This window comes from Schistocerca serialis, chromosome 4 (genome assembly GCF_023864345.2).
Source record: "Schistocerca serialis cubense isolate TAMUIC-IGC-003099 chromosome 4, iqSchSeri2.2, whole genome shotgun sequence".
Lineage (NCBI taxonomy): Eukaryota > Metazoa > Arthropoda > Insecta > Orthoptera > Acrididae > Schistocerca > Schistocerca serialis.
In genome coordinates this window covers 288,322,805-288,346,033 of record NC_064641.1, presented here as the reverse complement: position 1 = coordinate 288,346,033, position 23,229 = coordinate 288,322,805, and the positions used below count along the sequence as shown (strand labels likewise).

Below are 23,229 nucleotides of genomic sequence, written 5' to 3'. Positions count from 1 at the left end.
AATAAATCCATTTTTCATCGCCAGTAACAATTCGATGCAAAATTGGTTTTCTTTCATGTCTTTGAAGCAAAATTTGACAACTGGTTTTTTGGTTTTCCATCTGTATTTCATTCAATTCATGTGGCACCCATTTTCCTCACTTTTGGATCGGAAATACGGAAGCGTCCGATCCCACCCGTCGGCTTTGACCCATGACGTCACAAATATGGCGGAAACGACCATAAACAACAATTCCAATATGGCGGATATAAAATCGTTGTATACGTATCATAAAGACGAAAATACATTGAAAAACAAACACACACACGTTTCACAAAAAGCCTAATGACTCTAACAGGACAAGCGTGGGAAATTGGGGGTTTTTGGGTGGGGAGAAACTAAATATAAACAAATTTAGCTACCCACCCCCATACAAAACTACGCAAAACGCTGAAAAAAATCGACATCACAAAACTCACCAAATACCACAAAACACATTATTATCTGGAATCGGACACTTCCCTTGACCTATATAGATCTACAGCAGCTCCCAATCCCATAAATTGGGATCGAACACTTCCCTTAACCTATATAGCTCAACAGCAGCTCCCGATCCCATCTCCCAATACAAAAATCAAAATGCACTGCCAAACATTACGAACAAACACTTCCCTTGACCTACATAGATCTACAGCAGCTCCCGATCCCGTAAATTGGGATCGAACACCTCCCTTGACCTATACTGCTCAACAGCAGCTCCCGATCCCATCTCCCAATACAAAAACCAAAATGCACCGCCAAACATTACAACAAACACTTCCCTTGACCTACACAGACCTACAGCAGCTTCCGATCCCATAAATTGGGATCGAACACTTCCCTTGACCTATATAGCTCAACAGCAGCTCCCGATCCCATCTCCCAATACAAAAACCAAAATGCACCGCCAAATATTACAACAAACACTTTCCTTGACCTACACAGATCTACAGCAGCTTCCGATCCCATAAATTGGGATCGAACACTTCCCTTGACCTATATAGCTCAACAGCAGCTCCCGATCCCATCTCCCATTACAAAAACCAACATACTCCACCAAACATTGAGATTGAACACTTCCCTCCAACTATATAGCTCAACAGCAGCTCCCAATCCCATAAATTAGGATCGACCACTACCCTTGACCTATATAACTCAAAAACATCTCCCAATACCAACCTTCACAGCCACAAATTTCAATGAAACACTTCCCTATACCCCAATACACAACACATACGCCAAAAACAAAAAAATGAGAACTTACTGCAAGAAAGTTCCAGTCCCACAAACTAGATTGGCCACCACAATCACACACACACACACACACACACACACACACACACACACACACACACACACACAAACACACACACACACACACACACACACACACACACACACGCACGCAAACCTACGAAAAAATACTGAACCAAAAGAAAAACCCAACCCACCCACACCTCAACCCCCTCCCCCACCCCCCCTCCCCCCCCACCCCCGACCACAAAATTAAAAACCCACAAACAAAAACCAAATGCAACATAAAAAACATCTCAATCACACACTACAACTCAACAAAAACTTCAACAAAATAGATCCTCCACAACTAAAACAAAAAACAAACACACACCCCCCCACCTTAACAAACACTATAGAACAAAATAAACCACCCACCCCACCCTGAACCACAGCCACCCACCCACCTACCCAGACCACCCTAACTAACCACTTTCGGCCTATACATTTTACCCACAGCCCTTAAGAAAACCCGAACAATACAATAGCCCTCTGGGACACTCTTCCGCCAACAGTACTCATCTAAATGAGACTCAAGGTTGGAAGAGCGCCTCTTCCCCCTCCCAAGAACTGACTTAACCACCCCCCACATCCTCTCTATTGTATTAGTACAAGCCCCTGTCTCATAATTCTTAAACTCTAAACTATGGTTCACTACTAAATGATTAAATCCCCTCTCACCCAACCGCCTATAAGAAGAGAAAGCATCAGAAACTATTGTGGACCCCGGCTCTATATATTCCTCAATTAACCCCACTAATTCAGCCTTCGATCTCCCTTCCACAACCCTAAAAACACATTCAGAACCCTCACCCCCCGGAACAACAGCCCCCCACACCCAAAGACCAGCCACAGACTTCCCCCTCCCATACTTCATTTTCCCAAATTGTGACTCGTCCACCTCCACAACAACCCCATGCCCCCCCCAACTTACCCCTGTACTTAATAAATTCCGAACACACTTCACGACAAAAGGAATACCAATCTAAAACACTCCTCTCACTCACACCAGTCTCATGCGCGCAAAAACTCTGTGAGGATCTATAACAAAAATAATATGTAACAAGCACAATATCACGCATGCCCAACCTAGACTTCTCGAACCAGGTACCGCGCCGTGTGGAACGCCATATGTCATCTTTGCGACAGCGCCACATATAACCGTCCCTGGTCCGAGAGGCCGGAACTTTAACCAATTTCATTGGTTCACGGCACACACCGCACTTCACCACCTCGGCAATTAAGCCAAAAAGCTGTAGGAACTTAATCAGCTCTAAAGCTGTGTCCCCCATCATAGCCCTCAACTGAGAACTATTGATCTTGTCTTTCATATCCATTCCTGAACAAAAAACCTCAACCGATTACACTTAATAACAAACCCACCCAACGTACAGCAATCATCACTACATTAACCTTCACACAAAACTGTTAACTCACTGATACAAATTCCGCTTCAAAAATATGCAAGCTCACCACTGAGCAACAGCAAACTGAGCCCAATACACCAAACAAACGAAAACCCTGAACATACCACCAGAGGGCACAACAAACCACAACACGACGACATCTACAAACACGCCACACTCACAAACCAAACTCCGTGCCGTAATGACGTCACACACCACAACACCCTTACGTCACGGGTCAAAGCCGACGCGTGAGATCGAACGCTTCTGTCAACCCTTTGGATCTTTCCCATAGCTTTCAAACGGTCAGAAATTGTTTGTTGTGCAACGTTTAGCATTGCTGCCATTTGCTTCTGACTCAAAGTATCATTATCATCCAATATTGCTTGCAATTTGGCGTCTTCGAACTTTTTTGGTGGTCTTCCACGTTCTTCATTTCTTACATCAAAATCGTTATTTCTGAACTGTTGAAACTATCTTTTGCATGTTGCTTCTGATAGAGCATGATCACCATATGCCTCGACAAGCATTCAACGCGACTCTGCAGCACCTTTTTTTCAAATGAAAACAAAAAATTAATGCTTTCCGCAAATCATCACTTTCTGGTACAAAATTCGACTTTGTTAACACGATGAAAACATATGATGATGTTTCTTCCATGACTTGATGTATACTAAATATCTTTGACAGATGTCATACCAACCAAACAAAAAAAAATTAAGGCTCGTTCACAACAAATGATCCCTATCGACACATTTGCGTCTTAAAGCTCATTTCATACCGGTACACCTGGTATATCCTCCCTACTTCAACCATCATTAGTTACTTTGCTTCCCAAATAGCAAAACTCATCTACTGCTTTGTCATTTCCTAATCTGATTCCCTCAGCATCACCTGATTTAATTCGTCTACATTCCATTATCCTCATTTTGCTTTTGTTGATATCCATCTTATATCCTCTTTTCATGCCATACGATTCAACTGCTCTTCCAAGTCCCTCGCTGTCTGTGACAGAATTACAATGCATCAGAAACCTCAAAGTTTGTATTTCTTCTCCCTGGATTTTAATTCCTACTCCAAATTCTTCTTTTGTTTCCTTTGATTGCTAAATGAAATGAGCATGTGGCATTGTTGGTCAGAAGGCCACCTCCGGGGAAGTTCGGCCGCCGAGTGCAAGTCTTATTTCAGTTGACGCCACATTGGGTGACTTGTGTGCCAGTGATGAGGATGAGTTGATGATGAGGACAACTTAACACCCAGTCTACCAGCAGAGAAAATCTCCAACCTGGCTGGGAATCAAAGCCAGACCCGATACGTGGGATATACAGAGGGAATAATATCGGGGATATGCTTCAACCCTTTCTCACTCCCTTCTCAACCACTGCTTCACTTTCGTGCCCCTTGGCTCTTATAGCTGCCATCTGGATTCTGTACAAATTGCAAATATCCTTCCTTTCCCTGTATTTTATCCCTGCCACCTTCTGAATTTAAAAGAGAGTATTCCAGTCAACATAGACAAAAGCTTTCTTTAAGTCTACATATGCTATAAATATAGATTTGTCTTTCCTTAATCTCTCTTCTAAGGTAAGTTATAGAGTCAGTATTGCCTCTCGTCTTCCTACTTTCCTATGAAATCCAAACTGACCATCCCCAAGGTAGGCTTCTACCAGTTTTTCCAGTCATGTGTATAGAATTCGAGTTAATATTTTGCAACTGTGACTTCTAATGGAATGTTGTCTACACCCGGGGCCTTGTTTTGACTTTGGTCTTTTACCACTCTACAAAATTCTTCACGCAGTGTCATATCTTTGATCTCATCTTTATCTGCATTCTGTTTCATTTCCATAATATTGCCCTCAGTTACATCGCCCTTGTATTGACCCTCTGTATGCTCCTTCTACCTTTCTGCTTTCCCTTCTTTGCTTGGAACTGGTCTCCCATCTGAGCTCTTGATACTCATCCAGGTGGTCATTTCTCAAAGGTCTTTTTAATTTTCCTGTAGGTGACATCTAACTACACCTAGTGATATATGCTTCTACATCCCTGCATGTGTCCTCTGGCCATTTCTGTGTAGCCATTTTGCACTTCCTGTCACCCATTTTTGAGATGTTTGTATTCCATTTATCCTGTTTCATTTACTGCATTTTTGTATTTTCTCCTTTCATCAATTAAATTCAATATCTCGTGTTACCCTAGGATTTCTATTAGTCCTCGTCTTTTTACCTACTTGATCCTCTGTTATCTCCAGTATTTCATCTCTCAAAGATGCCCAGTCTTCTTCTACTGTATTCCTTTCCCTTTTCTTGTCAATCGTTCCCTAATGCTCCCTCTGAAACTCTCTACAACCTCTGGTTCCTTCAGTTTATCCAGGTCCCATCTCCTTAAATTGCTACCTTTTCGCAGTTTCTTCAGTTTTAATCTACAGTTCGCAACCAATAAACTGTGGTTAGAGTCCACATCTGCTGCTGCAAATGTCTTACAATTTAAAACCTGGTTCCTAAATCTCTGTCTTGCCATTATATAATCAATCTGAAACCTTCCGGTGTCTCCAGGTCTCTTCCACGTATACAGTCTTCTTTCTCGATTCTTCAACAAAATGTTAGTTATTATTAAGTTATGCCCTGTGCAAAATTCTACTAGGCAGCTTCCTCTTTCATTCCTTACCCTCAGTGCATATTCACCTACTACTTTTCCTTCTCTTCCTTTTCCTACTATTGACTTCCAGTCCCCCATGACTATTAAATTTTCATCTCCCTTTACTATCTGAATAATTTCTTTTACCTCATCATACATTTGTTCAATCTCTTCATCATCTGAGGAGCCAGTTGGTATGTAAAGTTGTACTATAGTTGTAGGTGTGGGCTTTGTGTCTATCTTGACTTCAAAAATGCGTTCACTATGCTGTTCATAGTAGCTTATTCACATTCCTATTTTTTTTATTCATTATTAAACCTACTCCTGCATTACCCCTATTTGATTTTGTATTTATAACCCTGTATTCACCTGACCAGAGGTCTTGTTCCTCGTGCCATCAAACTCCACTAATTCCCACTATATCTTTGATCTTTAACCTACTCCTTTTCCTTTTTAAATTTTCTAACGTACCTGCTCGATTACGAGATCTGACATTCCATGCTCTGTTCTGTAGAATGCCAGTTTTGTTTCTCCTAATAATGACGTCGTCCTCTGTAGTCTCCATATGGAGGTCCAAATGGGGGACTATTTTACCTCCGGAATATTTTACCCAAGAGAACGCCATGATAATTTACCCATACACTAAAGCTGCATGTCCTCAGAAAAAGTTACAGCTTTAGTTTCCCCTTGCTTTCAGCCATTCTCAGTACCAGCACAGCAATGCTGTTTTGGTTGTGTTACAAGGCCAGGTCAGTTAGTCATCAAGACTTTTGCCCCTGCAACTACTCAAAAGGTTGCTGCCACTATTCAGGATCCACATGTTTGCTTGGCCGGAAATAGTTTAAATTAAACTATTGAGTTATCTAAATGTTTTCTGATTTTTAATCACAACTGTACACAGTGTCCCATAAACAAAATTACTGCTGCAACAGACAAATCATGTGGCTGTAAATACTAAGTACTATCCGTGCAATGCTGGACGGGTCACTATTTAAATCTATGCTGAAGTTTTTCAGGAAGTTATCGAATCATTTTAAATGTGCACACCAGTCAGGCAGAGAGACTATCATCCATGCTCTTTAACTGCACCTTCAAAAATATGATCCAAGAATGGGAAAATGCAGTACTAAAAGTTGGAAAAAATCAGAAAGTGAAACTGGGACCAACAAGGAGAGTCAAAATCAGCTGTATTTGTCAAGGCATAAATTTAGCTGGAATTCAGAGAAAACTTTTTGGAAAAATTGATGAGATGAGAGGCTTTGAAAAAATCTACATCAAAACCAAGTACATGCCAAACATTTTGGATGTTTTGAAATCAGTAGACACAACCTTTGAAATGATAAAAAATGTTCAAAAATTCTAAATTATTGGTGACAAAAATATAGAAAAAATGTTTTGTGAAGAAGATGCCCAAAAGAAAGAACTTTACAACCAAAATCAAGAACTCTGAATGTTTTCAGGAAAGCAAAAAATCAATTGCCAAATAATTTTCACTGAGGAACACAGCAAATAGAGGAAGTAGATGAAGAATATTGGGAAGAAAGAAAAAGGAACATCATCAGAAATAAGAAATCATAATTAATTGTATGTTTCCCATAAGTGTGACTTACGACAGAAGATTTGTACGTGTGTAACTCTAAATATGAGCTTTTTTGTACGAGGGCAGTTCAATAAGTAATGCAACACATTTTTTTTCTGAAAAAGGGGTTGTTTTATTCAGCATTGAAATACACCAGGTTATTCCCCAATCTTTTAGCTACACAACACTATTTTTCAACGTAATCTCCATTCAATGCTACGGCCTTACGCCACCTTGAAATGAGGGCCTGTATGCCTGCACGGTACCATTCCACTGGTCGATGTCGGAGCCAACGTCGTACTGCATCAATAACTTCTTCATCATCCGCGTAGTGCCTCCCACGGATTGCATCCTTCATTGGGCCAAACATATGGAAATCCGACGGTGCGAGATCGGGGCTGTAGGGTGCATGAGGAAGAACAGTCCACTGAAGTTTTGTGAGCTCCTCTCGGGTGCGAAGACTTGTGTGAGGTCTTGCGTTGTCATGAAGAAGGAGAAGTTCGTTCAGATTTTTGTGCGTACGAACACGCTGAAGTCGTTTCTTCAATTTCTGAACAGTAGCACAATACACTTCAGAGTTGATCATTTGACCATGGGGAAGGACATCGAACAGAATAACCCCTTCAGTGTCCCAGAAGACTGTAACCATGACTTTACCGGCTGAGGGTATGGCTTTAAACTTTTTCTTGGTAGGGGAGTGGGTGTGGCGCCACTCCATTGATTGCCGTTTTGTTTCAGGTTCGAAGTGATGAACCCATGTTTCATCGCCTGTAACAATCTTTGACAAGAAATTGTCACCCTCAGCCACATGACGAGCAAGCAATTCCGCACAGATGGTTCTCGTTTGCTCTTTATGGTGTTCGGTTAGACAACGAGGGACCCAGTGGGAACAAACCTTTGAATATCCCAACTGGTGAACAATTGTGACAGCACTACCAACAGAGATATCAAGTTGAGCACTGAGTTGTTTGATGATGATCCGTCGATCATCTCGAACGAGTGTGTTCGCACGCTCCGCCATTGCAAGAGTCACAGCTGTGCACGGCCGGCCCGCACGCGGGAGATCAGTCAGTCTTGCTTGACCTTGCGGCGATGATGACACACGCTTTGCCCAACGACTCACTGTGCTTTTGTCCACTGCCAGATCACCGTAGACATTCTGCAAGCACCTATGATTATCTGAGATGCCCTGGTTTTCCGCCAAAAGAAACTCGATCACTGCCCGTTGTTTGCAACGCACATCCGTTACAGACGCCATTTTAACAACTCCGTACAGCGCTGCCACCAGTCGGAAGTCAATGAAACTATACGAGACGAAGTGGGAATGTTTGAAAATATTCCACAAGAAATTTCAGGGTTTTTCAACCAAAATTGGCCGAGAAAAAAAATGTGTTGCATTACTTATTATTGAACTGCCCTTGTAACTGTTACTGTGAATAATTGATACAGAACCAGCAACATTAAAGAACTGAAGTTTTGCTAATTACAGTTCTATTTGAAAAGCATTTGTAATTTCTGTTTGTAATTATACTAGTCTCTACATTACTATGGAGAGGCAGAACTGTTCTTCTCCAAAACAATTCATGGCATTGTCATGGTCATGTAGATCTTCAAGGCATACTTTTGCTTCCACTTTAGGAATAGTGGTCAAGTCTCAACACAAGATGTCCCTATTAGAAACAACCACCATGAGACTCTCATTGGTTGCTGAGTACTGAAGAGGTGAAGTAGAGCTGTAAGTAGATATGTATGGTAGTTATGTGCATCGTGACACGGGGGGGGGGGGGGGGGGGGGATGTGAACGTAATCATTGAATGTGATCTTAATGCAAAAATGCCCATTTAGTTCTTGACACTAACCTTTTATTTTACCTGTGGCTATTCATTCAGACTTAAAACGTGGCGTTGATCACACCACTTCAGAATTGCCAGTTATTTTATGTACTGCAGATGTGCATTCAGAGCCTGACCTTCCTACATAATGTATGCTTTTAAAGTGATGCGGGTGGAGCTTGTGGTGCATGTGTGAGTGTGCGCGAACGAGTGAGAGGGGGATAGTTGAGAGAGAAATTCATGGTTTTAGTAATAAGCAAAGCTGATGTGAAACTATCATTTTAGTTATAAAAATTTGTGTACATCACTGTAATATTTCTCCGAAAACCTATTCCAGGAGACTGAAACCGGGTTATATGTCTGCTTGAATACATTTTTGGGCCTAGGGGCAGATTTTGTCGAGCAGCATTATCGAAAAACAGGGAATGCTGTTTTCCTGCACCTTAAAAGACTGAAGAAGGAGGTAAGTTTGTTATCATGTAACAATTCTGTTGATATCACTTGAATTAATTTTCGATTTAAATATTTGTATTTGATGATAAAAGGATATTTACGTGTTCACATTAGAATAATTGGAATATAGTGAATGTCGTATGCTTTAATAAATTTGTTGCTGCCTTTAGCAACAAAAAAAGAATAAAACACTTTGAGGGGTAGTCATAATGCTTTAACCAAATCCTTGCAAAAATAGTTTCATAATTATTTTTTATTTGCTTGTGGGTACAAGTGTTTGCAATTCCTGATATCCATTGAAATCCCTACATCACAGTATAGTGGCTTACCTTTAGAGGAGCCAAAATTAAATGACAAGTCCATTTATAAAATAGTGATTGGCTGTACCATTTTGTTTTGGCTCCTATAGTGATGGGCCACTGTACTGTTGTGCAGGGCTTACAGAGGGTATCAGGAGTTGCAGACGTGTACAGGCAAAGAAACAAAAAATGATTATGCAACTATATTTTTTGAAGGTTACTGTTACAGAAGGGAGGAGATGCAATTATGAAAAAAGTACATGAACTTGTGACCAAATTTGAAACGAGAATGCCATCTGGATGAAAAGCAGCAGTCATAGTACCAGTCCATAAAAAGGGCAATAATTATAGAGGCGTCTCCTTGATTAGCACAGCTTACAAAGTGTTCTCAGATATTATCCAGAAAAGATGGGAACCATTTTTAAAAGAGATAATAGATGAGAAGCAAGTGGAATTTATGAAAACTCAATCCACCACTGAACACATATTTGTGTAGAAAGAAGCAGTATCAATATATTGGGAGTACAACAAAACTATGGCAGTATTGTTTGTTGATTTTAAAAAGCGTATGATAGCACAAACTGAGAAAAATTGTGGGAGAAAATGCAGAAGTTTGGGATACCAAAGAGATTACAAATCTTGTAAAAGTTCCACTGGAAGGCTGAAAAGGGATAGTGAAAATGTTGGCGAATATTCCATGGCTTTTAACGAAAAAACATGAGTCAGGCAAATAGATTGAATATCGCCATTCTTTTTCAGTGTAATGCTACAAGAGGCACTGGATGCTAAAAGTGAAGCAGAGGAGGGAATTGGCTTAGGAATAGAAATGAATGGGCCTTCGCAGATGATGTAGCACTAATTGCTGAAAGTATATATGACCTGAAAATACGGGCAAGAAAGCTGTTTCTAACGGCAAAGTAAATTGGATGAGAGGTAAACAAAGAGAAAACAAAATTCATGAGTGTAGAAAGAAATTACAAGACAAAAAGGTGGGAGATGTTACAGACCAATGATGATGTGATTGAAAAAATAGAAGAGTTTAAATATCTGGTGGTTGTAGCAAATAACAGAAATGATGAGAAACAAGAAATAAAAGTGGCATCCAGAGAATCGTATTCACTCGACAAATTGCTGTCATCCAAAATTTTGTCAAGAGGAACCCAGATAAGGATGTATAAAACTGTAATCAGACCAGTATTATTATATGGGGCGGAAATATGAAGATTAGATTAGTACACTGAGAGACATCTAAAGCTTTCCAAAATGAAAATCCTGTGGCAGGTATCTGGATCAATTTGTGAGGGAGGAAAATAGTGAAGAAGGAACAACAGATAGGTATATACTGAGCCACAAATTTTTGTGGGAGGCAATCAAGGAGGCTGGAAGGGTTGGGCACATATATGGAAGAGAGGAGGGATCAGAATTGAGAGAAGTATCAGTGAAGAAACCTGTGGAGCAAAGACCTTTAGGCAAACTGAAAATAATATGAAAAGATCTTATGGCCAAGGAGCTTCAGATATTTGGAGCAATGCAAGATAAGGGTGGTACAGTGTGGAGAAGGCTTCTTGATGAGGTCAGAAATTGACTTAGGTTTGTGGGGCCACGAGAGTAATAGTAAAATAGTTAAATCCGACTTCTCCCCAAATTAAAATGTTTTTCTTCTCCTTTTCAAGTTCAAATAAGAGTTGTACTATGTATTTTATATAAACTGTAACTCATTACAGTTTCCTAAATGCCTTTATGTGGAAAGTATGAGGGAGAAAGCAAAAAAAGCAAAATTAGTTTTAAACATCGTAATGCTGGTAATCAGTCTTATTTAGCAAAAAATGCTGCTTTTGAAGTCTTTTATTTACAGTTAAGCACATGAATTTTTGTCATGATAGAAGCTCTGTTAACAGCAAAACATTTAGTGGGGGTTTTTACATAACATGCCTCTTCAGTTAACTAACTCTCAAATGGTCAGATATGAACTAAATTTCCTCTTCAGAAGTTCCATCATTGTCATGTTTGGGAGCGGTAGGAACATCACATGCATATTTAGATAAATCTCATGTCCACTTTGTTGCACACTATTTTTTTGCTGTTGTCGAATATGAAACATTATTGAGAAAGGAAATGCCCTTTTTGTATCTTTAATTCAAAAAGAAAATTATCTTGTTTTAAAACAGAACAAACACAAAAATAAAGAACACTAACTCTAGGATGATTAATATGATGAATAGGAACACACTTTTAAATACATATATACACTACAAGTTATTGTAATAGTGTATTGCAGGAAGTAATTTGTACCAAAATTATGAACTCCATGTCCTGTTCTATTCATGAATGTGTTGAAGGAAAAATGACTGTATACAGGGTGTTATAAAGAGGTACGGCCAAATTTTCAAGAAACATTCCTCACACACAAAGAAAGAAAATATGCTATGTGGACATGTGTCCGGAAACGCTTACTTTCCATGTTAGAGCTCATTTTATTATTTCTCTTCAAATCACATTAATCATGGAATGGAAACACACAGCAACAGAACATACCAGCGTGACTTCAAACACTTTGTTACAGGAAATGTTCAAAATGTCCTCCATTAGCGAGGATACATGCATCCACCCTCCGTCGCATGGAATCCCTGATGCGCTGATGCAGCCCTGGAGAATGGCGCATTGTATCACAGCCGTCCACAATACGAGCACGAAGAGTCTCTACATTTGGTACCGGGGTTGCGTAGACAGAGCTTTCAAATGCCACCATAAATGAAAGTCAAGAGGGTTGAGGTCAGGAGAGCGTGGAGGCCATGGAATTGGTCCGCCTCTACCAATCCATCGGTCACCGATTCTGCTGTTGAGAAGCGTACGAACTCTTCGATTGAAATGTGCAGGAGCTCCATCTTGCATGAACCACATGTTGTGTCGTACTTGCAAAGGCACATGTTCTAGCAGCACAGGTAGAATTCCCGTATGAAATCAAGATAACGTGCTCCATTGAATCGAGGAAGTACAAGACATACTGACGAAACTAAAATGAGCTCTAACATGGAAATTAAGCGTTTCCGGACACATGTCCACATAACATCTTTTCTTTATTTGTGTGTGAGGAATATTTCCTGAAAGTTTGGCCGTACCTTTTTGTAACACCCTGTATATCTCCTGATGTTGCTTTTGTGGTCTTCACTTCTAAGATTAGTTTCTTGAAGCCCTCCATGCTAGTTTATCCTTTGCAGGCATCTTCATCTCTGAATAACTATTGTAACATACCTCCATTTGAAACAGTTCACTGCATTCATATCTAGGTCTCCTTATACAATTTTTACTCCCCTCACTTCGCTCCATTACCAAACTGACAATTCCTTGATGCCTCAGGTTGTGTCCTGTCAACCAATCCTATCTTGTAATCCAGTTATGCCACAAATTTCTGATTTCTCCAATTCAGTTCATTGCCTCTTCATTAGCTATTCAATCTACCATCTCACCTTCAACATTTTCCTGTCACACTGTACTTCAAAAGCTTCTATTCTCTTCCTGTGTAAAAATCTTATTGTCCACATTTTTCTTCATATAAGGTTATGCTCCAGACAAGTACCTTCAGAAAATACTCGCTAACACTTATACTTCTATGGTGTGTTCCAGGAAGAATAGTTAACATTCAGAGATGTGACAGGAATGGCCATTCAGAGCAAAAAAGTCTAGTAAACATGGACTCTAAATGTGCTCATTAAGAGCTATGAGCACTTGCTCAGTAGAAGAGGTATTTCACAATAGCGAAGATGAGAAAGTGCTCGTAGCTCTTTTAAAGTCCATGTCAGACATTTTTGCTTTGCATCATAGTTCATGTCAGTCCCTGATTATTGACCATTCCTCCTGGGACACCCTATATTAGAGCTTAACAGATTCATCTTTTTCAGAAATGCTTTTCTTGCTACAGCCAGCATACATTTTATATCCTCTCTATATCGCCGTACAAGTAACAAAACTCATTTATTAATTTTAGTCTCTCATTCCTAATCAGATTGTCTCAGCATTGCCTGATTTGATTAGACTGCATTCCATTAGTCATGTTTTACTTTTGTTGATGTTCATTTTATAATTTTTTTTTTTCAAGATTGTATCCATTCTGTTCAGTTGCTCTTCGAAGTCAACTGCACCTCTTACAGAATTACATATCATTGGCAAATGTCAAAGTTTTATTACTTCACCCTGAACTTGTAATTGTCTTTCCAAATTCCTTCTTGATATCCTTCACAGCTTGCTCAGTGTACAGATTGGAAAACATTGTGGATAAGCGGCAATCCTATCTCACTCGCTTCCCAACCACTGCTTCCCTTCCGTGTCCTTAGACTCGTGTAACTGCAGAGTGGTTTCCGTACAAGTTGTAAATAACCTTTTGTTACCAGTATTTTATCCCTGCTACATTCAGAATATCATAGAGATTAGCCCAGGCAACACTGTCAGAAGCTTTTTCTAAATCTGGAAATGCTGCGAACAATAATATGCCTGCCTTGTAAAATAAGTTGTAGGGTCAATATTACCTAGCATGTTCCTACACTTCTCTGGAACCCAAACTGATAGTTTTTAACAGTTTCTCCATCACCTGTCAGCACCTGCTTCTTTTGGAACTGGAATTATTACATTCTTCTTTAAGTCAGAGGGAATATTTTCTGTTTTATGTATCTTGCGTAACTGGTGGAATAGTTTTGTCATGGCTGCTTCTCCAAAGGATCCCGATAATTCTGAGGGAATGTTATCTACTTCAGGGGTTTTGTTTAGACTAAGTCCTTCAGGCTTCTGTCAAATTCTTCTCCCAGCTCTTAATTTGCTTTGTTTTACCTATCTATCATATTGCCTAGAAGCTCATTTTCCATCCACCCACTCCAGGGGGTTCACCACTCTTTGGCGAGTTTGTGCTTGGCTATCACAAGGTCCTAGCCTTTGCAGCACCTCTTCCCTTTTGATGCTGCTGCCGCCTCCCCCCCCCCCCCCCCCCCCCCCCCCGCCCCCCCCGCCCCCGCCTCGCCGCTCCTCCTGTGGGGAATTTGTCTGGAATATTTTTGGGAATGTGTACTGAGGTTTTAATAGCCTGACACCAGGCAGCCCCTCATCTGTTTTTTCTTTCTTTCTTCGTTCTCCATCTTGTACAGTTACTCCAGTTTGGCATTTGAGGTTCCTCTGTTTCTTGTTCCTCCCTGTGCCCTCCTTGAGGCTGACTCGTGCATTTGACACATAAAGGTGACAGGGTAATGCGTAATTCCCAGCCCTCGGTCGACAGGTGAGGTTCGCATGTACCCCCTGGCACAGGCCAGGCCCAGGGAGGGGTGACTACCTAAGCTGTGGCCTTTCCAAATTGCCAATTGGTTCCTCTGTCAGTAGTTTTGGAGGTGTAAATAGTCACCTGAGGGGGGTGAAACCCCTCCGAGGGGCCTCCCAGTTGGAAGGAGCGTGCCATTGGAGACTCTGGCAGTAATGGGGTATTTTTTCACGATGAGACACTCACCGTCATCTCAGCCTCTGTCTGCCATCATCTCAGTCTCTGTCTGCTAAACACAAACAGAATAAGACTAAAGATTCAAAGACTCTCCAGTCACACCACAGGGTGCTATCATGTACTAAAGACCATCAGTCCTTTGCTACTGTTAATTCATTTATTATTGAGAAAGATGTTGATGCAGTTGCTGGTCCTGTGAAATCTTGCTCTCATCTGTGCAATGGAACTTTGGTTTTGGAAACCAATAGTGATTTTCAAGCCCAGCGACTGTTTGCAGCTTCTCTCCTCCATGGCTATCCTGTTCATGTTGAGGCCCATCGAACAATTAATTCTTCACGTGGTGTTATTTACATTTGGCTGCTTGATGGTCTGACTGAGAAAGAACTCCAAAATTAGCTCACTGATCAGGCCATCACTGCAGTTCACCAGGTAATGAAAAAGGTTGATGCCATCTTAGTTCCTACGTGCACTCTTTTTCTCATGTTTGGTCAAGTAGTGCTTCCATTGAAGATCAAATTAGGCTTTGAAGTCGTCACAGTCCGACCATACATTCCAAACCTGATGCATTGCTGCCAGTGTCAACATTACAACCACACTCGAATGTCCTCTAAAAACACTACTAAATGTTTTACTTATGGTAGGGATTATCACAAAGGCAACTGCCTTGTAATGGAGACCATGTCACATCATCCCGGGAATGTCCCATGTATCTCAGTGAGCGGGCTATCCAAGAGATCTGGGTGAAGGACAAAGTACCTTAACCTGTCATTCGAAAGTTGTTGGCTAGTCAAAAGCCCTGTGTTTTATCATCTAGCACTTACCATACCTTTCTTGCTATGCCTCGCCCCACGGAGGACATGGCCGTGCAGACTTAAAACCTCAAATTCAGCACTGTGGTTATCAAATCACCCAGTATCACAGTACCATACCTGTCTCCTTGTCTTCCAGCAGTGCACCAAGCCACCAAATCTTTGCCCCTGGCGGTGAAATCCTATGCTTCACAATCGGCAGGCCGGAAAGATCAAATAAACGCTCCCACAGACTTCTCACATCCCTCCAGCTGACAAACATCAGAGCCTTCGTCCTCCAATCACAAACACTCTAAAAAAAATCAAAGAAAGAGAAACAGTCGTGTCCTTCACTGACTCAGAGATCGTCTTCAATGGTGTTTCTGCGTGATAGCCTCCTCCAGCTGACCTCCATTTCGCCAGTGCACACTGTCAACCATTCTTCTGCCATGGAATCCGCAGGCCAACTCAGTGAGAGTGCCGATGACTCTGTAGATCTCATGGGACAGAATCCTCCAGCCTCTACGTCCTGTAGCAGTGAGCCTTTGAAGGCTGGTGCTCAGCAGTCACTGAGTTGAAAACTCTTCATTTTTTTCTCTCCTCCCCTTTCCCTGTCATGACTGTCCTCCAATGGAACACTCATGGCCTTAGACCTAACAAGCAGGAATTACAACTGTTCTTGGAATTGCAGCATCCCCGTATTTCTGCCTCCAGGATACAAAATTGCATCCTTGCGTGCGCTTTGACCTCTTGCATTTCTTTCCGGTCCGCTTTGACCTCCCCCTGAGAATGGCATTCCATCTCATGGGCGAGTCATGCTGCTCATTCAGAATGGCATTCATAGTCAAACCATCTAGCTGAACACTCAGCTACAAGCTGTTGCAGTCGACATTTTCCTTTTTCACTTCACCCTTTTTCTTTGTAACATCTACATCCCTCTGTCATTCAGGGCCACCAGGGAAGCCTTCCTCCAGCTTATTGGTCAACTCCCTCACCCCATTTTGCTGCTCGGTGACTTTGATGCGCACCATCCCCTTTGGGGGCTAATCCAGGACCTGTCTAAGAGGTGCTCTATTGGCTGACCTTCTCAATCAACTCAACCTCATCTGTCTTAACACTAGAGCACCCACGTTCCTTTCAGACTCCACGCACAAATTTTCCCTTTTGGACCTCTTGTTCTGCACTATCCAGCTTGCTCATCATCTCAAGTGGTCCATTCTCTCTGACGTGGACTCGAGTGACCTATTCCCATGTGCTATCAGTTTGCTGACTCCTGCCCCACCTAAGTGTAAACCCAATTGCCACCTGTCTAAGGTAGACTGGAGACTTTACTCCTCCCTGGTGACCTTTGCTGAACAACATTTCCCCGGTTGTGATGCCCAGGTAGAATACAGTACAAACATTATTCTTACCATCGCAGAATGTTCCATTCCTTGCACTTCATCTTTACTGTGACGTGTCGCAGTTCCGTTGTAGGCTAATATGTGCCGCAATGCGATTTGCATGCGGAGACATGCTCCCACATTTTTAACTGTCATCCTTTGATGGTGAACTGTATTCATTATAAACAGTTGTGTGCGTAGTGTCATTACATTCTTCGGCATAGCAAAAAAGCCAGCAGGATTTCATTTACAAGTTCATTTAACAGTTCCACACTCTCTTCCATCGTGTGGGCCAACCTCCAGCAGCTCTCTGGGACCAGGTTCCATTCCCCAGTTTCCAACCTGACCATAGCAGATATGTCATTGTGGACACCAATTACTATCTCCTACACCTTAGGCTGCTGTTTTGCAGAGATTTAGAGTTCCACCCTCTACCACCCTGCCTTCCTCCATTGGAAATGAGTGGAGGAGGCTCAAGCGATACCCTTCTCCTCACAGAATTATGAATGCTAAAATACCGCCTTTGCTATGTGGGAGATAAGATCATACTCTCAATTCCTCCCAATCTTCCACCCCAGGGCTGGACAATGTTCTTATTCAGATGTTGCAGCACCTTTCTCTTGTGGGCCAGCACTTTCTCCTTCATTGGTACAGTTGCATCTGGACAGAGGGCACATTTCTCAGACCCTACCATGAAACCACACTGTCATACCCATATCTGAGCCAAGCATGAACTACCCCATTTCTCTTGCCAGCTGTTTTGCAAAGTGATGGAACGTATTGATTCATGTCCAGCTGGTATGGTGGCTCGAGTTTCGAATTTGAACATGCCGTTTTGCAGTTGACCATCTTGTCACTTTGTCAACCCATGCCATGAACGGTTTTGTGTGGAAATACCAGACTGTGACTTTGTTTTTTGATTTGGAAAAAGCCTATGACTGATATCCTCCGTACTATCTACACGTGGGGATTCTGAGGGCCATCTGCCCTCTTTCCTTCAATAATTTTTAAAAGACGGGGTTTTCAAGGTAGGCTATGTGAGAGTTCTGTTAGACACCTTTATCCAGGAAAATAGGGTGTCTCAGGACTCTGTCCTGAGTGTCGTCCTCTTTACTATAGCCATTAAACCTATTATAGCCTCTCTCCTGCAGGGCAGCTCTGGCTCCCTTTTTATCGACAATTTTCTGATCTGTAGCAGTTCTCCATGGGTGGATTTGTCTTCTTGAGTGGCATCTTCGGTGGTGTCTTGATTGTTTTTACTCCTGAGGCATCAACAGTGGCTTTCGCTTTTCCACTGACAAAAACAGTTTGTATTCATTTCTGGTGCAATGGGTTTCTTTACATCTTGAGCCTGTTGCTCTTCTGTTCAATGAAACTACGAAATTCCTGGCACTCGTGCTTGATAGGAAGCTTTCTTGGTCCTCCCACGTGTATTACCTGGCCGCCTGCTGCACTCGGTCTCTTAATGTCCTATATGTTCTAAGTGGTACTTTCTTGGGAGCAGATTGGACTACTCTTCTCCATTTGTACCGATCCCTTTTGCATTCGAAACTAGACTATGGATGTTTTGTTTATGCATCTGCACATCTGTCCATCCTGCACTGTCCAAGTGCAATCCACCATTGTGGAATCTGTTTGGCCACTGGTGCCTTTCACACTAGCCCAGTTAAGTCTCTTTCCGGGAGCTGCCAAGCTACCACAGTCATACTGGCATAATGTTCTACTAAGCAGATATGCATGCAGTTTGTCTGCAATGTCCGGCCACCTGTCCTATTCTGCCCGATTCGATGACTCCTTTGACAGCCAGTGTGAGGTGCATCCCTCTTCTGTTACCTCCTGAAGTTTGCTTTCAGCTATTGCTCCGACAGCTTAAATTCACACCACCTGCCTGCCAATTTCCTGATGGGTGTGAACCCTTCACCACCTCGGCTTCGGGCAGCGGGCCCTTCTTGGACTTCATTCGCTTCCTAAGGAAACTACTCTAGATTCGATCTATCTCTGTAAGTTTCTTGACCTTTGCTGGGAACTTAACGATAGTGCCTTTGTGTACACTGATGGCTCTCCGACCGATGGTGGTGTCAGGTGTGCCTTCGTCAATGGCACTGACGATTTTCGGTATCTGCTTCAGTAACACAGCTCAGTATTCGGTGCAGAGCTCACCACCTTGTATCAGGCAATGCAGTACATCTGGCGACACAGGCTTTTCAATTGTCATCTGCTCTGATTCTCTCATTGTCCTTCAGAGCCTCTGTGTGCAGTACACAGTTCATCCCAAAGTGCAACGGACCAATGAAATCTTCGCCTGCTCACTCTCGATAGACCCACTGTGATGTTAATGTGGGTCCTTGCTCACATTGGTCTGACAGAAAATGAGGCTGCTGACACTGCTGCCAAGTTCTCCCATTCCCTCTGATGATCTCCGTGTTGCCCTCTGTCAGCAGGTGGTGTCACTTTGGCATCACCTCTGATCTACCCTTCATGGGAAGAAGCAACAGAGAATTAAACCTCTCCCTGTGGCTTGTTCATCCTCCTCTTGGCCCTCTCACTGTGAGTAGATCATTTTAGCTAGGTTGTGTATTGGCTTTTCAGCCATCACCAGTTGTCAGTAGTGATCCTACACCACTTTGTCCGTATTGCCTTCAACCTTTAACATTTCGTGGCTGAATACCCAATTTGTAACACTTATGTTGAGATGTGTGTATGCCATCTTATGTGGGCTGTCAGCAGCGTTTTACCTTATATCCGCTGTAGCAATATGGCAAAGGACATTGTGGATCTTTCTCCAAGACGAAGTCCTTGTTCGTAGCTCTCTTTCCTTCCATCGATTGGGCTGAACGTGTAGTTGTTGTTAACTCGTTTTTCATCTTAGTATTCTAAGGTTCTGACATGGACACTTATGACATTAGTTGCTTTTGCATTGTAAGACAAAACAAAACAGACATAATTTCCTGTCTATAGCCCTCCAATATAGTCCTTTCACATTCCATCTTGGAATGGAACAGTGTGGTTTTTGGATATGAGTATGTCCACTCAATACACAATTCAGACTTGCGTGTGTGTCGTGGGATGGGGATGTGGCAGCAACTTTTACCTGCTGTTGTTCAATTTATCTGTTGTAGTGGACTGGCTATGCAATGTTTCTGAACCGTGATCTACGTGACACAAAAATGAGACACAGATCTCCACTACATCTTCAACTGTTTAGGGGTTTAAATTGTCAGCCACACCCTTTGCTCCTTGACCTCTAAGGCACCGCCAAGCTGCAAAGCCTAAAGAAAAAGTACTCCACCACAGCAGGTGGAAAGGTGTATCGAGTATAGTGCCTTATCGATGTTCAGAGCTGACATCTCGTACACCCCATTTGCACATGTAACAAAGCAGATCGGATTCTCCACACTTGTCAACTACATTAAACAAAGATTCCAGTTTGTACAAGCATTTTAGGTTGGCCTAAGTGCTCAGAAGGTGAACATGTTATCCTATAGGATAGACATGTTACACCACAATCTTAAAGTTTTGTCTTACCTACCGCAATCTCTTACCTTAATCCTATATTCCTTATTGGAGGTACATGATGGAAGTAATGAGAGTATTGCATAGTCAACCTTGAATAGTTGTTCTAAAATTTATCCAATATGGTTTCGCTAGAATAATGTCACCTTTATTCCACTTATTAGTTATGCTTCCTGCTAAATCGCCCTAATTGTGACCTGCTAGGCTGTTTGAATGGTCCAGTTACTTGACTTTTTTAACTTACTCATTGGAGCAATAAGCCTGACTATAAAAAGTAATTCTGAATAACAACTCCTCAAAAGAGCCAATGTATGAAAATATCGTACATCAAAAACTGTCTAGTTCCTGGTACGTGAGGCAATAGAAGGCACATTGCAGGATTTTGCTAGTTTTGAATCTAGCAGGATATCAAATATTTGAGCTCTGAAACTTGTATTTACTGTTTAAATGGAACGTTGCAACAGGGTGCCCAGTTGCAAAATTTTAAACTGGATGAATATAAACAAATCTTATAAAAGTAAATGAGAAAACCAGGGACAGAGAGATTGGCTTCCAGTCAGCACTCTGGCATTTTTGACAACTTCATGATGCAGTTAGAATACTTTAAGGCATGATATGTTTCTCTGAAGATGAGGCCATATTTGAAACCTACAGTTACAGATAAAGGGACGTAAGATGAAAGGTTAGGGCCCGTGTACCATAATGTGTCATTTCCTGTTACTATCTTATTGGCATAAATACTTCTGAAATTGGTAGGCTTTTGGCAATCACAATTTCAGATAATTACAACACAGATTTAGTAAGATATCAGATCTCAATAATATGGCAATAAAACAAGTAGGCCTTGATTAATAAGACTTAAAACTAACCCAAATTATGAAACAGCTCTTAATTTAATTGAAAGAGAACAGGTGGTGGTCTTCAGTAATAACAGCCTCAGTTAAATAAAATTACCAAACACAAAGCATTCAGGTCTTCAGTGATAACAGCTTCAGTTAAGTAAGATTACAAACTAGAAACCAGGCAGGCTTTTTTTTAATAATTGCTTCAGTTAAGTAAAATTACCAAATAGAAAACAGGCAGGCCTTCTTTAATAATGGCTTCAGTTAAGTAAAATTACCAAATACCAACAGGCAGGACTTCAGTAAGAAAATAATAGTTAAGACCTCAAAATCCAAAACTTAATTGAAATGCATGTATCGAAGCTGAAGCTTGCCGGTTCCAAAAGGGGCCCAGAATTCAGCACAATAAGACTAGCTTCAACTCTCTCAGCGGTGTGCCACATCCCAGAGCTGGCTGACCAGGCTACGCACAAAGACAGCACTCGAAATCAGCCACAGATTCAAATCAGCCCACAAATATGCCCAGCAATCGCTCACCGGACTTCATGCCCAAGACACTTGCGCAAGTGCTCACCTTACTCACTGGGTGGACCTCTCACACGGTCGTCCTCACTCCATTACCTCTCGCCCCGCCACAACAAGCCCCGTCCCCATCAACAGGCTCAAGCAAACATGTTAGTGGCCTCAGACCATAGGGACATAACACGACAGATGAGCTAGTGGCACCAGGAATTCAAAAGGTGATGCCAGCAGTTCATAGTAAATATATTTCTGTTACTGATAAATCAGATATATGTACAGTATTTAACAATCATTTTCTGAGCATTGCTGGTGAATTAAATAAAAGTTTAGTTTTTACAGGGAATCGTACAACACTCTTGGCAAATGCCTTTCTGAGATTGAGGTCTGAAATACTCCTCTGTGATACAGACAAGGGGGAGATTGAGTCGATAATTAAATCATTGAAGACTAAGGACTCTCATGGATATGAGTTGGCAATATTTGTAATTTTTCCCTTTAGGAATGGTCAGTTTCCTGAATGATTAAAGTACTCAGTAGTAAAGCCGCTTTATAAAAAGGGAGAAAGGGATAATGTAGACAATTTTAGGCCTATTTCTATGCCATCAGTGTTTGCTGAAGTTATTGAAAAGGCTGTGTATATAAGGATAATTGATCATTTTACATCTCACAATTTGCTAACAAATGTACAGTTCAGCTTTAGAAGTTGTTGAACAACTGAAAATGCTGTATTCTCTTTTCTCTGTGGGGTACTGGATGGGTTAAACAAAAGGTTTCAAATGCTAGGCATATTTTTTGATTTAAGTAAGGTGTTTGATTGTGTTGATCACAAAATATTGCTCCAGAAGTTGGACCATTACAGAATATGGGGAGTAGCTCACAATTGGTTCACCTCTTACTTTAGCAACAGACAGCAAAAGGTCATTATTCACAGTGTTGAGAATGGCTGTGATGTGGGGTATGAGTGGGGTACGGTCAAGTAGGGTGTGCCCCAGGGATCAATAGTGCTGGGGCCACTCATGTTCCTTATTTATATAAATGATATGCCCTCTAGTATTATGGGCAACTCTAAAATATTTCTGTTTGCTGATGACACTAGCTTGGTAGTAAAGGATGTTTTGTGCAACATTGGCTCGGCTTCAAATAGTGCAGTTCATGACCTAAGTTAATGGCTTGTAGAAAATAAACTAACTCT

General features: G+C 41.6%; 1 protein-coding gene across 1 annotated transcript in view; it reads left to right on the top strand.

Moving 5' to 3' along the window:
* Positions 1-23,229, top strand: part of LOC126473894 (ubiquitin carboxyl-terminal hydrolase 5) — a 165,520-nt gene that overhangs the window by 6,570 nt on the left and 135,721 nt on the right. Inside the window, exon 2 of the mRNA XM_050101234.1 lies at positions 9,100-9,225. Coding sequence (XP_049957191.1) covers positions 9,100-9,225 — 126 coding nt within the window. The remainder of the gene's footprint in view (positions 1-9,099; positions 9,226-23,229) is intronic.